General features: G+C 47.9%; 1 protein-coding gene across 1 annotated transcript; it reads right to left on the reverse strand.

Moving 5' to 3' along the window:
* Window positions 1-5,053: 5,053 nt before the first annotated feature.
* MRPL51 (mitochondrial ribosomal protein L51) lies at window positions 5,054-7,600 on the reverse strand. The gene is given in 6 exon segments (XM_075258618.1): window positions 5,054-5,223; window positions 5,225-5,286; window positions 5,640-5,744; window positions 5,958-6,030; window positions 6,106-6,132; window positions 7,525-7,600. Coding segments are annotated over 4 exon segments (375 nt in total). The 5' UTR covers window positions 6,106-6,132; window positions 7,525-7,600; the 3' UTR covers window positions 5,054-5,088.
* Window positions 7,601-15,972: the final 8,372 nt, after the last annotated feature.

A 15,972-nucleotide genomic window follows, 5' to 3' on the forward strand; every position in this document is an offset into this window, starting at 1 on the left:
ATGTCCAGGAGGAATAACAGAGGAATGGCACTAAATGGTGTGATTTCATGGTGCTTAGTGGCGGAGTCCTACAACACGTCTGTGTAGCTAGCAGAGGAGGGGACTCTTGTACAGCAGATATTATATGTACTTATAGGGTGGTCACCCACATAGGAAGCGAGGTTGTTGCTAGTTAACTAAGACCGCCATGATTACTCACCACATATAATCACCAGCAGGGCTATACACATCAGTCCTAGGACTATCAGGACCTGGGGAGGAGAGGGTTAACAGTAGTCAAGGACTAAAGAGGACACAAACCATGACGTCAGCCATAAAGGATGTAATTGCTGCAAATAATGTGATTTGTAACTAAGGGAATGATGGTATCCATAGGACATACGTAGATGGTCCTGCAATATGGACCTATGGACCCTGGACCGTCAGAACTTTTTGGGGTACACACTATTTCAGGGGTACACACCTGGCTTTGCCTCCTTTCCATCTTCATGTAGTATTTACTGCTTTTGCATTTGACGTCCTCATGGATTTCCATTGCTGGGGTCTCGCTCTATAACTGGCCCCAGGATTCCTTGTACGATGGTCACGGCCTATCGGGGCAAACACAAAAACGACAGAGACTTTTTGGTAGACTTTAGGTCCCGGCAAGCTTTGGTCAGTCGGGTATTTTACTGAAACGTACACGTGGGCCAAGAGTGACCATATAATGTCCAGCTGTATATAGGCCTTCACTGTGACTAGGCCGGAGTGACGATATATCTGTATAATGGGGGAGGATTAGAGTTGTAGTCCTCTTGTAGTCCGCAGCAGGTTTTCTTAGACTCCCTAGTCGTCCCCTATCAGTCTCTGGCCATGTTTGCAGGTGAAGTCCATCTCTTTGTCTGCGGCCGGTTATATACACGGTGATGACATCATCCCTGAATCAGCATGGCTGTCATTAGCCAGTGTAATAAACTGCGCACTAAACGGTCCTTGAGATTTTTCAGGGTGAGTCAAGCTTCTTAGATGTCGTGGTCATTCTTGAGGGGTTACGTCTTGGTGCATTAATGGTTAATGATAGTTACAATCATAGTCCTAGAATATCTAGAACTAACAAGTGATCGTTCCTGAGATGGGACAGAGCAAGTCTCGATACAAGAGGATACAAGGTCGTCAATGAGACGACCACTGATTTCCAAATGACGAAGTCGACGTCGCTGCTCCTCATGTGAGGAAATAAACTGGAAGGGAAACAAGAAAATAGAAAAATGAAAACTAAAGAAGGTGATTATGGACATGAGAGATGCTCGGAGACACTAGGTCAGCGTCTTAAGGCTGCTGAGATTGCATAAAATGTTAAAATGACTCACTACATGTAATAAGGAGCAAAGCAATGCAAATCAGTCCCAAGAACAGCAGTATCTGCGGAGGAGAGAGAGATACATTGTATCAGCGACATGTGTGCTGCTATGAAGAAGATTCTATCTATGTCATATCTGAGATACGATTCGTTCAGCTCTGCTACATCACTTCAGGACTACAGCTTTCTTACACAACTGGTCCAGCTCTGCTACATCGCTACAGGACTACAGTGTTATTATACAGCTGGTGCAGCTCTGCTATCACAGACCTTGCTATATTTCCAACAGCATGTCCAGATCAGCTCTGCGGTGTTGTGCGCGTCTTGATTGTCAGATCCAAGATTGTCAGTGATGTCCACAGAGATAATTTTGTCGACATTTTCTTGCATAATCTTTACAACCTGCAGAACACGAAGATAGAAGTGGAGAGAGAGCTGAGATACAGATGATAGAGCTGAGATACAGCAGAGCAGGATGAGGTGATAGAGCTGAGATACAGATGATAGAGCTGAGATACAGCAGAGCAGGATGAGGTGATAGAGCTGAGATACAGATGATAGAGCTGAGATACAGCAGAGCAGGATGAGGTTAAAGAGCTGAGATACAGCCGAGCAGGATGAGGTGATAGAGCTGAGATACAGAAGAGCAGGATGAGGTGATAGAGCTGAGATACACGGAGCAGGATGAGGTGATAGAGCTGAGATACACGGAGCAGGATGAGGTGATAGAGCTGAGATACACGGAGCAGGATGAGGTGATAGAGCTGAGATACACGGAGCAGGATGAGGTGATAGAGCTGAGATACACGGAGCAGGATGAGGTGATAGAGCTGAGATACACGGAGCAGGATGAGGTGATAGAGCTGAGATACACGGAGCAGGATGAGGTGATAGAGCTGAGATACACGGAGCAGGATGAGGTGATAGAGCTGAGATACACAGAGCAGGATGAGGTGATATGACGGAGTAGGGAGGTAGCCGGTGATGTACAGGGTGGTATAGTAGAGTACGACTCTTGCATTGTAGACTTCTCTCGGGCTTCCCCTCCTCTCTGGAGCTCACTACCTCATTACATCTGACATTCTCCAAGCCTGTGAATAGTTTCTAGGGATCAGCAAACTGGTTTGCTATGAACTAATAGTAATAGTATGGCAGATGTCAAGGGGTTCATTCCTGAAAGGTAAATCTCCCTAGTTTTGCACCGGTATATTCCCCGCTCCTGTATTGGATAACCAGACATATGGAAGCTTATGGAAGGATATTGGGGTGGTCATGGCAGCCATAATAATAATGTATAGAATAAGTCACATCATCCACTTGTTCCTGTGTAAGACTCAGCCTTCGGTTGGTGACAATGTTCTGGGGATCTGTGGGGCTGGAACTGGAAGTGCTGGGGGGAGGGGCGGCAGGGGTCGACCTGGGGGATAAAGAATAGAGATGGGAGAATTCATACCAAATTCATTGTAAATTTCCAAAACACTTCTGGTCTTGGAGAATCGGAAACTTTTGGGAAGTGTGTAATATGATGTGCTGCAGCAGCTGAGGTGTGTATTATGATGTTCTGCAGCAGCTGAGGTGTGTATTATGAGGTTCTGCAGCAGCTGAGGTTTGTATTATGATTTTCTGCAGCAGCTGAGGTGTGTATTATGAGGTTCTGCAGCAGCTGAGGTGTGTATTATGATTTTCTGCAGCAGCTGAGATGTGTATTATGAGGTTCTGCAGCAGCTGAGGTTTGTATTATGATGTTCTGCAGCAGCTGAGGTGTGTATTATGAGGTGCTGCAGCAGCTGAGGTCTGTATTATGAGGTTCTGCAGCAGCTGAGGTCTGTATTATGAGGTTCTGCAGCAGCTGAGGTGTGTATTGTGAGGTTCTGCAGCAGCTGAGGTGTGCATTATGATTTTCTGCAGCAGCTGAGGTGTGTGTTATATTGTTGTGCAGCTTATGGATAGGATACACTGCAGCTGCTGAAGAACCTCTTTTAAAGACTGTGCTATATATGCCAATCAGTGGTTGCCGGAGAAGTGATCTGTGACTGATACTTGTGCGGGAGAGATAAGTGTTACGTGTGTGGCACCGCTTATCTCTATATAATCCCCATATTAATAAACCAGTGCTAACAATCCTGAATCTATAATGAAATGTACATCATATCTATCCCTGCAACACTGTAACATGGTGTCTTATATGCAAATGAATCCAATAAGTGAAAGCCCAACCCCCGGCCAATAAGGAAGGAATGACACACGACAAGCTCACACTATTGTCATCAAAGTCACCATAGCCCAGTGTAGAACTACAAGTCCCAGCATAACATAGGTAATAGGTATCACTCACATCTCCATGTCTGCAGGTGACGTCCTCTCTGTGCAGGGAGCTATATACATGGTGATGACGTCATCCCTATGAATGAATCAGGGCGGCCCCTCACTGCAGTGTCAGCGACGTCAGGGATGAGGCAGCAGCAAGGACAGTGAGGACGCCGGAAATCCATCTAATTGCAGGGTCTTACAGTGCACCCACCAATCCTTACCTCTGCAATGTAAACACATCCAAAATGTCAGGGTTCTGCAGCAGCTGAGGTGTATAATATGAGGTTCTGCAGCAGCTGAGATGTATAATATGAGGTTCTGCACTAGCTGAGGTGTGTATTGTGAGATTCTGCAGCAGCTGAGGTGTGTGTTATGATGTTCTGCAGCAGCTGAGGTGTGTGTTATGAGGTTCTGCAGCAGCTGAGGTGTGTATTATGATGTTCTGCAGCAGCTGAGGTGTGTGTTATGAGGTTCTGCAGCAGCTGAGGTGTGTATTATGATGTTCTGCAGCAGCTGTGGTGTGTATTATGATGTTCTGCAGCAGCTGTGGTGTGTTCTGCAGCAGTTGAAGTGCGTATTATGAGGTTCTGCAGCAGCTGAGGTGTATAATATAAGGTTCTGCAGCAGCTGAGGTGTATAATATGATGTTCTGCAGCAGCTGAGGTATTATGATGTTCTGCAGTAGCTGAGGTGTGTATTGTGAGGTTCTGCAGCAGCTGAGGTGTGTATTATGATGTTCTGCAGCAGCTGAGGTGTGTATTATGATGTTCTGCAGCAGCTGAGGTGTGTATTATGATGTTCTGCAGCAGCTGAGGTGTGTATTATGATGTTCTGCAGCAGCTGAGGTGCGTATTATGAGGTTCTGCAGCAGCTGAGGTGTGTATTGTGAGGTTCTGCAGCAGCTGAGGACTGTATTCAATTCCCCACTAGAGCAGGATGTTGCATTATACACTGCAGGGTTACCGGGCAGCACCAAATGTGAAGGGCAGGGGGGGGGGCATCTCTAATAAAGTGGCCATTCAGTGTGATAGGTTGCGATGGGTTAAGACAGTTTTGCTTTTAGACTATTTTAATAAATTTGCCCCAGGCTGTGCCATAACCAATACTGAATTGTAAATGGCCGCCAACAATCCCGGCCATCTAGTGATGCATTGTGTTTGTATGTTGGGTTTTGTACGGCAGGTCTCGTGTTTTCTCACGGATTTCCAATGCAGATCTGCAACTGTTCCAATACAGACATCCCCTTTAATTGGAACCTGTCGGGTACTTTGTGACCCCTGGGCAATTGGAGAGCTGAAGGCTACTGACCCCTGCCCTATGGCTTGATGGACATCTCAGTGGACACCACTGTATTTGTATTTTATGTTGAGTGACAGAACCGGACACATCACACCAGACCAAGAATTAGTGAAGAAATAGAATTTATTTGGCGCGCGGCGTCAGCGATGTTTCCCGTAGCGGTTGAACCTCCTGTACAGGAAATTGATCCTTTTGTTCAGTTTGTGTCTTTCGTCGAAGAACATGCGACTTCCGACCATCATCTTCTTCCTAATGCATCGCTGCAGCTCGTTCCCCCCGCCAGCCTCTGAGCCATGAGGGGCCGATGATCAGGTGCTTGGGGTGCGCTTTAAAGTCGCCTGTGTATAAAAAATACAGACACATTGGTCAAGATCAAGACGGAGGACATCTTCAGAGCGATGTTTAAAGTCTGACCCCCCTTCCATCCCCCCTTCTTATCCACTGCAATGAGTTACTCAGTGATACATTGTAATATTTTAGACACAAAACTTTGTAATGTATCTTACAGGAATGTTACACTTATAGTAAGGAGGGGGATGCAGCTGCAGTTTGCAGCTCTCTCTATGAATGTGACATCACATGCTGTGAGAGGGGAGAAGGAGCGGCCTACTGGCTCAGAGTACACAGCACACAGCTCTCAGAGTAGGCTATAGGTTGGCGATCACTGCTCTGAAAGCTTCACGCCACTCACCCAAAATCCCGATATTATCATAGACCCCAAACTGCGCCCTCTTCGGGTTCCAACGATCTGTATTCTTTGGCTCTGGTAAACCGGTCCGGGCAAGGCTGCAACTCCCTACAAGACAACAGGGACATGTTATAAGTGGTGACCAAATTTTAGGATGTAGAACAGAACCTAATATCTGAAAGGTGTTCCTGTAAGTGAGGGGAGCGGCGGCGGTCGTATACAGAGGGAACGTGCGCTGCTCAGGGACACATGCGGCCAATTATCCATATACAACACAGCCCCGCCCTCTTCTGGCCATTTTGGATTTTTAATAAAACTCACCTAGAGAGAAGGAGCGGGAAGCCTGAGCCACCAGGGGGCCCCTCCCCCAGAGCAGCCGCGTCACAGCCCACATCTGCAACCACACGAAGGGTTAATCCCGGTGATTGAGGACGGCAAATACTAAAGAAGATGGAACGGGAAGATTTACCTTCTTATCCCAAATGAGTGACCGGGCCTGAAAACCGAAATGGTAAAATATTAAAACACTGAAAAAATCCAACTGAGGATAAGAGTCCGTTCACACTACTGTTATATACATGCGTGCGTTACGGTCACCCGGTCACAGGATAGAAGGAAGCGTCCGCCATGTGGCTTATATTAGAGTCAATGGGATGGGACACAGGGGGAGGAGAGCAACGGACTGCAACACTCAAGAATCCAGAACCAAACACTAAAGCACGTCCATAATAAATAATCCCGACATACTGCTCTATTATTATTATCACTATTTCTGGGATGTTTTTTGACTATTTTTCCTTTATTTGCTGACTTGTTACATTTTCGTTACATTTTATTTTGATTGTTTTTGTTACTATTTTGTGTATTTTCCTCTCCTGTAATCATTCTGATGTGTTTGTGATCGCGTTTCCTCCTATTACTGCAGATCTTGGTTTTGGGGTTGTTATTGCTCTTGCACATTCACTCTTCCACAGACATGCAGGGGCACAGATTGTGGGAGAGCTGGGTATGGGCCACAATATATCCACGTGGTGACGTCACGCTCTCTTCTGCGAGAGTCTCCTCCATGTCTAATGGCGATGCCTTTCGCACGTTCCTTCCTATGTCCCCCATTACGGTACAAATCCTCCCGTCTCCGCTGTACGCAGCGCCTGCACACCGCCCGTCTGACTCTGCCAAATTTTCCCTTATTTGTTGCTGCGCTTCCTTGGCTTGGATCCTTTATTCTCTCTAGTTAGTGGCTTTATCTTTTGGGGTTGATCCGTATTATTGGTTTCATTGCAGGCGATTCCCTAATTATTCCTGTGCCCCTTCTCTAGGAGTTACGTGTGATGTCATAGGGGTCATCAATTTTATTATTCATTCATTTATATATAATGTGGCCACTTTGGCAGTACAGTCGGTGGCCCTCGCATATTATCTATCCAGGTCTCAGGGCTGCGCTCTAGGGGTGCAGAGGTGGCCGTCACTAGATCCCAAGGGGCCCCAAAGCTAAACTATGCGGCTATACACAGGGTACACGGTCACGGCCACATTACAGACTCTGCAGGGGCTTCATGTGAGGTCGTCCATTTTCATCTGACTATGTATCTGGTAATGTTTTTGGATATTCCTCCTTGTTCTTTGGTTTGGTGGTCTGCCTGTTCCCATTAATCTGGAGCATTATATTATTTATGATCCGCCCCTGGTGACTCTGTATACAGAAACAGAGTGGAACTACAAGCCCCAGCAAACATGACAGGTCACCACCTGCTGGCACTTGTAGTCCTACATTATATAACACCCGGCGGAGGCCCAGTCATGGCTGCCCATCGGGGTGAGAGGCCTCCCCGGCCGCCAGATCCGTCACACCCGCGCCCAGACATGAGCCACAAGCTGCCCCAGATACCTCCGTCTACTTCACAGGTCACCGGCTCCGCAAGGAAGTCGCCATCTTATCCTCCCAGGATGCAACGTGACCTCTAAACCACGCCCACAGCCCGGAGACGTCATGACATTGCGTCACGGCGGCCATTTTGTTGTAGACCATCAATAGAAAAGCAGCGCGGCAAATGAGAACTCTGACTCAGGTAAACCACGCCCCGTGACGCTGATTGGCTATTTGGTTTGGCTATGGCTATCCACGCCCCCTGTCATGTATTCTTGGTAGAGTAGTCACTATAATAGGTGGAGGTGTCTGTATATGTGATGTTATAGGGGGGCTCTGACCTGATCACTTTATTATAGATGGAGGATGGGGATAAAAGAAAAGGTCAGTGATAAGGGCGAGGCTGGATGTGCTGTAGGAGCCATGATGGAGAGCCCCTTGAAGAGCGCCTCTTATAATAGGACAGATTCACTTGGATTCCTGACCAAGAAACTGGTTACAAGTCTTACACATGGGTCTTCTGAATCTGTAACAGATGACTGCAAGCTCCTGACATTAGTATTGAGTAACCATAGCTGACCATTCACATAATGGAGGCAAAGAGCATCAGTCCCCTGCAGCCCATAAGCCAAACCATTGACCTCACAGCCCTGGGTATATATCTACAGACTATAGGATGGCCAGTGGCGTAACTAGGAATGGCGGGGCCCTGTGGAGAACTTTTGACATATGCCCCCCCCCCCCAACCGACGCCGAAGACCTTGACCGACCCCCTCCTCCGCACTCTATTATGTCCCTTAGTAAGACCTGCAAACAGTATTATGTCCATTAGTGTCCCCTGCACACAGTATTATCCCCCATAGTGTCCCCTGCACACAGTATTATGTCCCATAGTGGCCCCTGTACACAGTATTATGTCCCATAGTGTCCCCTGCACACAGTATTATCCCCCATAGTGTCCCCTGCACACAGTATTATGTCCCTTAGTAAGACCTGCAAACAGTATTATGTCCATTAGTGTCCCCTGCACACAGTATTATCCCCCATAGTGGCCCCTGTACACAGTATTATGTCCCATAGTGGCCCCTGCACACAGTATTATCCCCCATAGTGGCCCCTGCACAGTATTATCCCCCATAGTGGCCCCTGCACACAGTATTATCCCCCATAGTGGCCCCTGCACACAGTATTATGTCCCATAGTGGCCCCTGCACACAGTATTATCCCCCATAGTGTCCCCTGCACACAGTATTATCCCCCATAGTGGCCCCTGCACACAGTATTATCCCCCATAGTGGCCCCTGCACACAGTATTATCCCCCATAGTGGCCCCTGTACACAGTATTATGTCCCATAGTGGCCCCTGCACACAGTATTATCCCCCATAGTGGCCCCTGCACAGTATTATCCCCCATAGTGGCCCCTGCACACAGTATTATCCCCCATAGTGGCCCCTGCACACAGTATTATGTCCCATAGTGGCCCCTGCACACAGTATTATCCCCCATAGTGTCCCCTGCACACAGTATTATCCCCCATAGTGGCCCCTGCACACAGTATTATGTCCCATAGTGACCTCTGCACACAGTATTATCCCCCATAGTGGCCCCTGTACACAGTATTATCCCCCATAGTGGCCCCTGCACACTGTATTATGTCCCATAGTGGCCCCTGCAGACAGTATTATGTTCCATAGTGGCCTCTGCACACAGTATTATCCCCCATAGTGGCCTCTGCACACAGTATTATCCCCCATAGTGGCCCCTGCACACAGTATTATCCCCCATAGTGGCCCCTGCACACAGTATTATCCCCCATAGTGGCCCCTGCACACAGTATTATGCCCCATAGTGGCCCCTGCACACTGTATTATGTCCCATAGTGGCCCCTGCACACAGTATTATGCCCCATAGTGGCCCCTGTACACAGTATTATCCCCCATAGTGGCCCCTGCACACAGTATTATCCCCCATAGTGGCCCCTGCACACAGTATTATCCCCCATAGTGTCCCCTGCACACAGTATTATCCCCCATAGTGGCCCCTGCACACAGTATTATGTCCCATAGTGGCCCCTGCACACAGTATTATGCCCCATACTGGCCCCTGCACACAGTATTATGTCCCTTAGTGGCCCCTGCACACAGTATTATGTCCATTAGTGGCCCCTGCACACAGTATTGTACCCCATAGTGGCCCCTGCGCACAGTATTATGTCCCATAGTGGCCCCTGTACACAGTATTATGTCCCATAGTGGCCCCTGCACACAGTATTATCCCCCATAGTGTCCCCTGCACACAGTATTATCCCCCATAGTGGCCCCTGCACACAGTATTATGTCCCATAGTGGCCCCTGCACACAGTATTATCCCCCATAGTGTCCCCTGCACACAGTATTATCCCCCATAGTGGCCCCTGCACACAGTATTATGTCCCATAGTGGCCCCTGCACACAGTATTATGCCCCATACTGGCCCCTGCACACAGTATTATGTCCCTTAGTGGCCCCTGCACACAGTATTATGTCCATTAGTGGCCCCTGCACACAGTATTGTACCCCATAGTGGCCCCTGCACACAGTATTATGTCCCATAGTGGCCCCTGTACACAGTATTATGTCCCATAGTGGCCCCTGCACACAGTATTATCCCCCATAGTGTCCCCTGCACACAGTATTATCCCCCATAGTGGCCCCTGCACACAGTATTATGTCCCATAGTGGCCCCTGCACACAGTATTATGCCCCATAGTGTCCCCTGCACACAGTATTATCCCCCATAGTGGCCCCTGCACACAGTATTATCCCCCATAGTGGCCCCTGCACACAGTATTATGTCCCTTAGTGGCCCCTGCACACAGTATTGTACCCCATAGTGGCCCCTGCACACAGTATTGTACCCCATAGTAGCCCCTGCACACAGTATTATGTCCCATAGTGGCCCCTGCACACAGTATTATGCCCCATAGTGTCCCCTGCACACAGTATTATCCCCCATAGTGGCCCCTGCACACAGTATTATCCCCCATAGTGGCCCCTGCACACAGTATTATGTCCCTTAGTGGCCCCTGCACACAGTATTGTACCCCATAGTGGCCCCTGCACACAGTATTGTACCCCATAGTAGCCCCTGCACACAGTATTATGTCCCATAGTGGCCCCTGCACACAGTATTATCCCCCATAGTGGCCCCTGCACAGTATTATCCCCCATAGTGGCCCCTGCACACAGTATTATCCCCCATAGTGGCCCCTGCACACAGTATTATGTCCCATACTGGCCCCTGCACACAGTATTATCCCCCATAGTGGCTCCGGCACACAGTATTATGTCCCTTAGTGGCCCCTGCACACAGTATTATGTCCCTTAGTGGCCCCTGCACACAGTATTGTACCCCATAGTGGCCCCTGCACACAGTATTATGTCCCATAGTGGCCCCTGCACACAGTATTATCCCCCATAGTGGCCCCTGCACACAGTATTATGTCCCATAGTGGCCCCTGCACACAGTATTATCCCCCATAGTGGCCCCTGCACACAGTATTATGTCCCTTAGTGGCCCCTGCACACAGTATTATGTCCCTTAGTGGCCCCTGCACACAGTATTGTACCCCATAGTGGCCCCTGCACACAGTATTATGTCCCATAGTGGCCCCTGCACACAGTATTATCCCCCATAGTGGCCCCTGCACACAGTATTATGCCCCATAGTGGCCCCTGCACACTGTATTATGTCCCATAGTGGCCCCTGCACACAGTATTATGCCCAATAGTGGCCCCTGCACACAGTATTATGCCCCATAGTGGCCCCTGCACACAGTATTATGCCCCATAGTGGCCCCTGCACACAGTATTATCCCCCATAGTGGCCCCTGCACACAGTATTATGCCCCATAGTGGCCCCTGCACACAGTATTATGTCCCTTAGTGGCCCCTGCACACAGTATTGTACCCCATAGTGGCCCCTGCACACAGTATTATGTCCCACTGTGGACACCCATAAACAATTATTATACTCTGGGGTCTTTTTTGACCCCGGGGGAATAAAAAAATAAAAAATTACTGTTTCTTACCTGTCCCCGGCTCCTACGCTGTCTTCTCCGCTGCCGTCCTTCTTCTATGACGTCGGACGTCACATGACCCGGGAAGCAGGCCGGGTTCATGTGACGTCAGACAAGTAGGAAGGAGGCCTGGCAGGATCGTGGAGAGGTAAGTAAAAGTGTTTTTTACGTTCCCTTACCTCTCCCGGTCCGCTGATCATTATACTTGGGGGTCTGCAAAGACCCCTGAGTATAATGATAGTATCTGTGGGGCCCGCGGTGTCATTTACCGATCCCGGCCCAGCCAGGATTGGCAAGTAAATAGGGGCCGTAAATGGCCTATTAAAAAAATAAAAACAAAAAAAACGCAGCGGTAGTGGCTGTCACCGGGCCCTCTAATGGCCCGGGCCCTGTGGCAGCTGCCTCTGCTGCCTCTGCGGTAGTTATGGCGCTATATAAGTAAGCAAAATAATGATAATATTTAATAGTATAGAAAATCACCACTACAAAAATGTGTTGTCTTCTGAGCTTTGTTGGATCCTTCTGCAGGTGGTATATTCTAAGTGGCCACTTTATTAGAGACCCCTGCCCTAATGTTTGTCACTCCCCTATATGGACATTGGACATGTGACCCCCCCCCCCCCAGAGTGTAGCCTAGAAGAGGAGAATGTTAGGAATCGTTCTGATGAGTCGGCGAAGCACAAAAACTGCAGCCGATATAACAATGGAGTCCAAATAACTTGTCTGAACATAAAACTGACCGTTCCTTTACTGCAGCCTATAACTATAACTACAGACAGCTAGAGATAACCAAACCAAACAGGATGAACCAGATTCCACCCAGATTTTCTAAAAGTTTTTGGTTCAACCTGAAACCTTGAGGGTTTTTCACCTACAAACTGTGAAACTAATGTAAGAGTATAATAAATGCAGGCCCCAGGTGAGTGGGGACATATAAACAGTTATACCCACCTTCCCTCACCTCTCCTGGGCATCCCCGTGGTATTCAGCAGTCCCTTGGGGTCATCTTCTGGCCCCCTTGGTGATGTTACGCACCCCGGGGTCACATGGAGCACCCCAATGTTATACCGCTTTCATGCAAGGAGTCTGGAGGAAGACCTCAAGGAAGAGCTGGACGCCAGAGAGCTGAGGGAAGGTGAGTATAACTGTTTATCATATTTCCACACCCCCTCCACTTATTATACTCCGGGTCTGAAGAGACCCCACAATATAATAGTTTCACTTTCGGTTCATGATGATCTTGTTTGACCTTAAACAGATCTCTGGACCGAACCATCCGAACTTGAAATTAAACTAATCTTCAGAGGCTCGGCCATCTCTACAGACAACCAATGCCAGCACCAGGGATACAGAAAGACAAGACTGCAGGGGGCAAAAAAGTCACTGAGCTCTGGAGAAACATGGTCGGGTCAGATGGATCCAGATTTTGGTGGCACCATGCTAATGGAAGGGCAGAATGTGGTGCAACTTTCAGAAATCAATGAGCCTTTCTTGTAAGATGTCTGTAGTTCAGGCTGTAGAAAGTGAGTTATGGTGCAAGGAAGTTCTTCTGATACCGGTGTACACCACAATGAATTGCCGGTTCTGGCGGTCCAGTCCACTACTAGATGGGGTTTCTAATAAAGTGGCCATTCAGTACATTGGGAATACTCTCTGGTGGGTTCAGTCTAAATGTGCAGATTCTTAAAGTATAACTAAAGTTTCCAAAAACCTTTGACATAACATAGTGATGTGCCTGGAGTCACCAGCACCAATCAGCTCATTGCTTGAATTGTCCAACAAATTTTTATATTTCATTATTTAAAACTTTATTCATCCAGCCCTGCACTCCACAATTCTAGAATCAAAAAGTTCTTCAACGTCTTGGGTTGACTTTTTGTGACCTTTTACATTTTTCAGTGATTCACCTCACTTTTGGGTTTGCAATGAGCCCATCAGGCTGATGTTTGCCAATTTTATCAAATATGACTTTTTTAAAAAGTTGCAAAAATTGGTATAATTTCATAACATGTGGGTTAGAAGGGGGCAGGTGCAGCAGGTGAACTAGTATACAGACAACCCCTATGGGAAAAACATGTTGGAGCTGCACGGCTTCGGGCAGGTACAGGCTCAGGGGAACGGCTGGTCCTGCAGTCAGCAGATTGGTTTGGATTTGGGGACTCGGACCCACACTGATCTGCTATTATGGACCAAGCCTAAAATAGGTCACCGGTAGAAACATACTGGAAAATCTCTTTACTTAGGTGACCACTGGGATCTTTAAAGGCAACAAAATCTCTATTGTGGTGAATGGATTTTATCACGAGTGAATCCGTGCTTGGCCTTGTACCATTCGGATAAATGACGCTCACTCTTACGCTTGGACTGGTCAACCATAACAGCGGCCACTCTTCAGGCTTATCGAGGGGGATGCCATTACTTACCATTGGCCCGTAGACATATTGCAGTGCTAGTGCTCACATCAACACACTTTCGTAGGGCCAAAGGTATAATGGAGGCTGACTCGGGGTACCATGTACCTTTCATTTCCTTTGGTGTCATTAGAGTGGAATCGAACATTTGATATCATGTGACCCCCAATTGGAGATAACTATTCACCATTCATGGCAGCCCCATTGCTGTTCACCACAACCCTCTCCGTTGAGGTCTGTGGGAGTTACATAAAGCAAGTAGCGCCCACGTTTCCATTGATTTCTACGGGTACTGCTGCCTCAAATCAACTGGTGCGTGCGGGTCATGGGACCTTAGTTGTCACTGTCCCCAGAGGCGATACCCACACCTGTGTGCATTTCAACCCTTTAAAGGGACTCCACATGACCAAGGTCAGGACTTACAGAAACAGTTAGTGGTCACTGTTCTCATAGAGTTAGGTGTTGTGGAGACAGCACAGAACACCAAGCCGCACGATTTCCATAACTTTGTAGGTTACGGAAACTTTAACTTGCTGTGCTATGTTGTTTCCGTAATTCCGATTTACCTCTACGGAAATTGCCATGTGTTACGGTTCTGTGTGTATATATAAAAATAATAATGAACACAACCAGAACCGCTAAGCTGCAGAGCACTGCAGTGAGGTCCACAAGCCCAGATGGGCAGCCGTATGTCTGAATGGCTAACCACCAGTTAAACTGCACTGGCAGTGATGTTGTGTGGCATCAATGTGAACAGGCTGCAACAGACACTCTCCAGTTAACTTCACTGGGAGAGCGTGCCTGTGTATAGCAGTTGAGTGAAGTCAAATGAAGCCTTGCAAGAAGCACCTGCTAATTACAGCAGAGGAACCAGGCCCTAGCATATGCTTCACTCTGCTACACAATCAAGACTGCCGGGGGTTAACTTCACCCCTGGTCAGTCACACAACAAACTCCTAAACCTGCCAGGAGCTACACAGCAGTTAGACTAGGAATAGGTTGACTGATTCCAAACGGCTGAGCCAAGGAATTCTAACTGGATCCCTACTCAGCTCCTGCAGTTGACTGGAACCTGGCCCTAACCTCCTGTCTCAAAGTATTACAAGGCAAAGTGTGAGCACCGGGTGGGCGTCGGCTCACACTATTTAAAGGCTAGTCCCCGACCAACAGGGGCGGTGGCATGACATCACCGATCATGCTCAGTATGGCCAAAATGGGACTCTGAACAGACCCAAAATGTCTGAGCATGCTCAGTAGGGAGAGAATGGCACTTAGCCTCTGAGCGGCTCCAAAATGTCTGAGCATGCTCAGTGGGCCGAAAGCTGGACTTAGACTCCAGACACCTCACTGCACAACGCCGAGGGCGAGGTTTGGATTGGCCCACAGGTGGCGCTATGCGCTGGACGGGAAGCCTGCGGGAACCAATCCTAACACCGTGTAGAACAGATGCGTTCAGTCAACGTTTGTCTGTATCGGGGAAACAGGACTGGTCTATTTTGGGCCTACAGAAAAAAATGGCGGGTAATTGTTTAACTTTTCACCGTCATTCAGAGGCCTCCACCCTCCATGTAACATCACCCATTTATTTTATTGCGATTACCATTGGATAAAACTGGTAGAAACCTGGAGAATGTAGCTGCATATAAAAATAGACAACATCTAGAGCTTCAAAAATATCTAGAAATTCCTTTTTACAATGGTAAATCTTTAGAGGACAACCTATAAAGTAGTGGAAGATTCTCTTAGCTTCCTCCACATTGACGACATTTCCAGCCAACATTTTCGAAGGCTGTTTCAGTTTTTGGCTATCTTGAAGTCTCAAGGCTCCTCAATGGGAACTGGAATGTTTGGATATTCGGTGGAACCCAAGCGAATACTGAAAATGACAAAGTGGATTAAGGGTTGCCATCCATGTGGTCCAGGAGCTGGAGCTCCAAGTCAACATCAGACCAAGAATGTTCAGTTCGGTTCTGATCGATTGGGAATCCAGTTTGGTTCT

Source organism: Leptodactylus fuscus, chromosome 10, assembly GCF_031893055.1.
Source record: "Leptodactylus fuscus isolate aLepFus1 chromosome 10, aLepFus1.hap2, whole genome shotgun sequence".
Lineage (NCBI taxonomy): Eukaryota > Metazoa > Chordata > Amphibia > Anura > Leptodactylidae > Leptodactylus > Leptodactylus fuscus.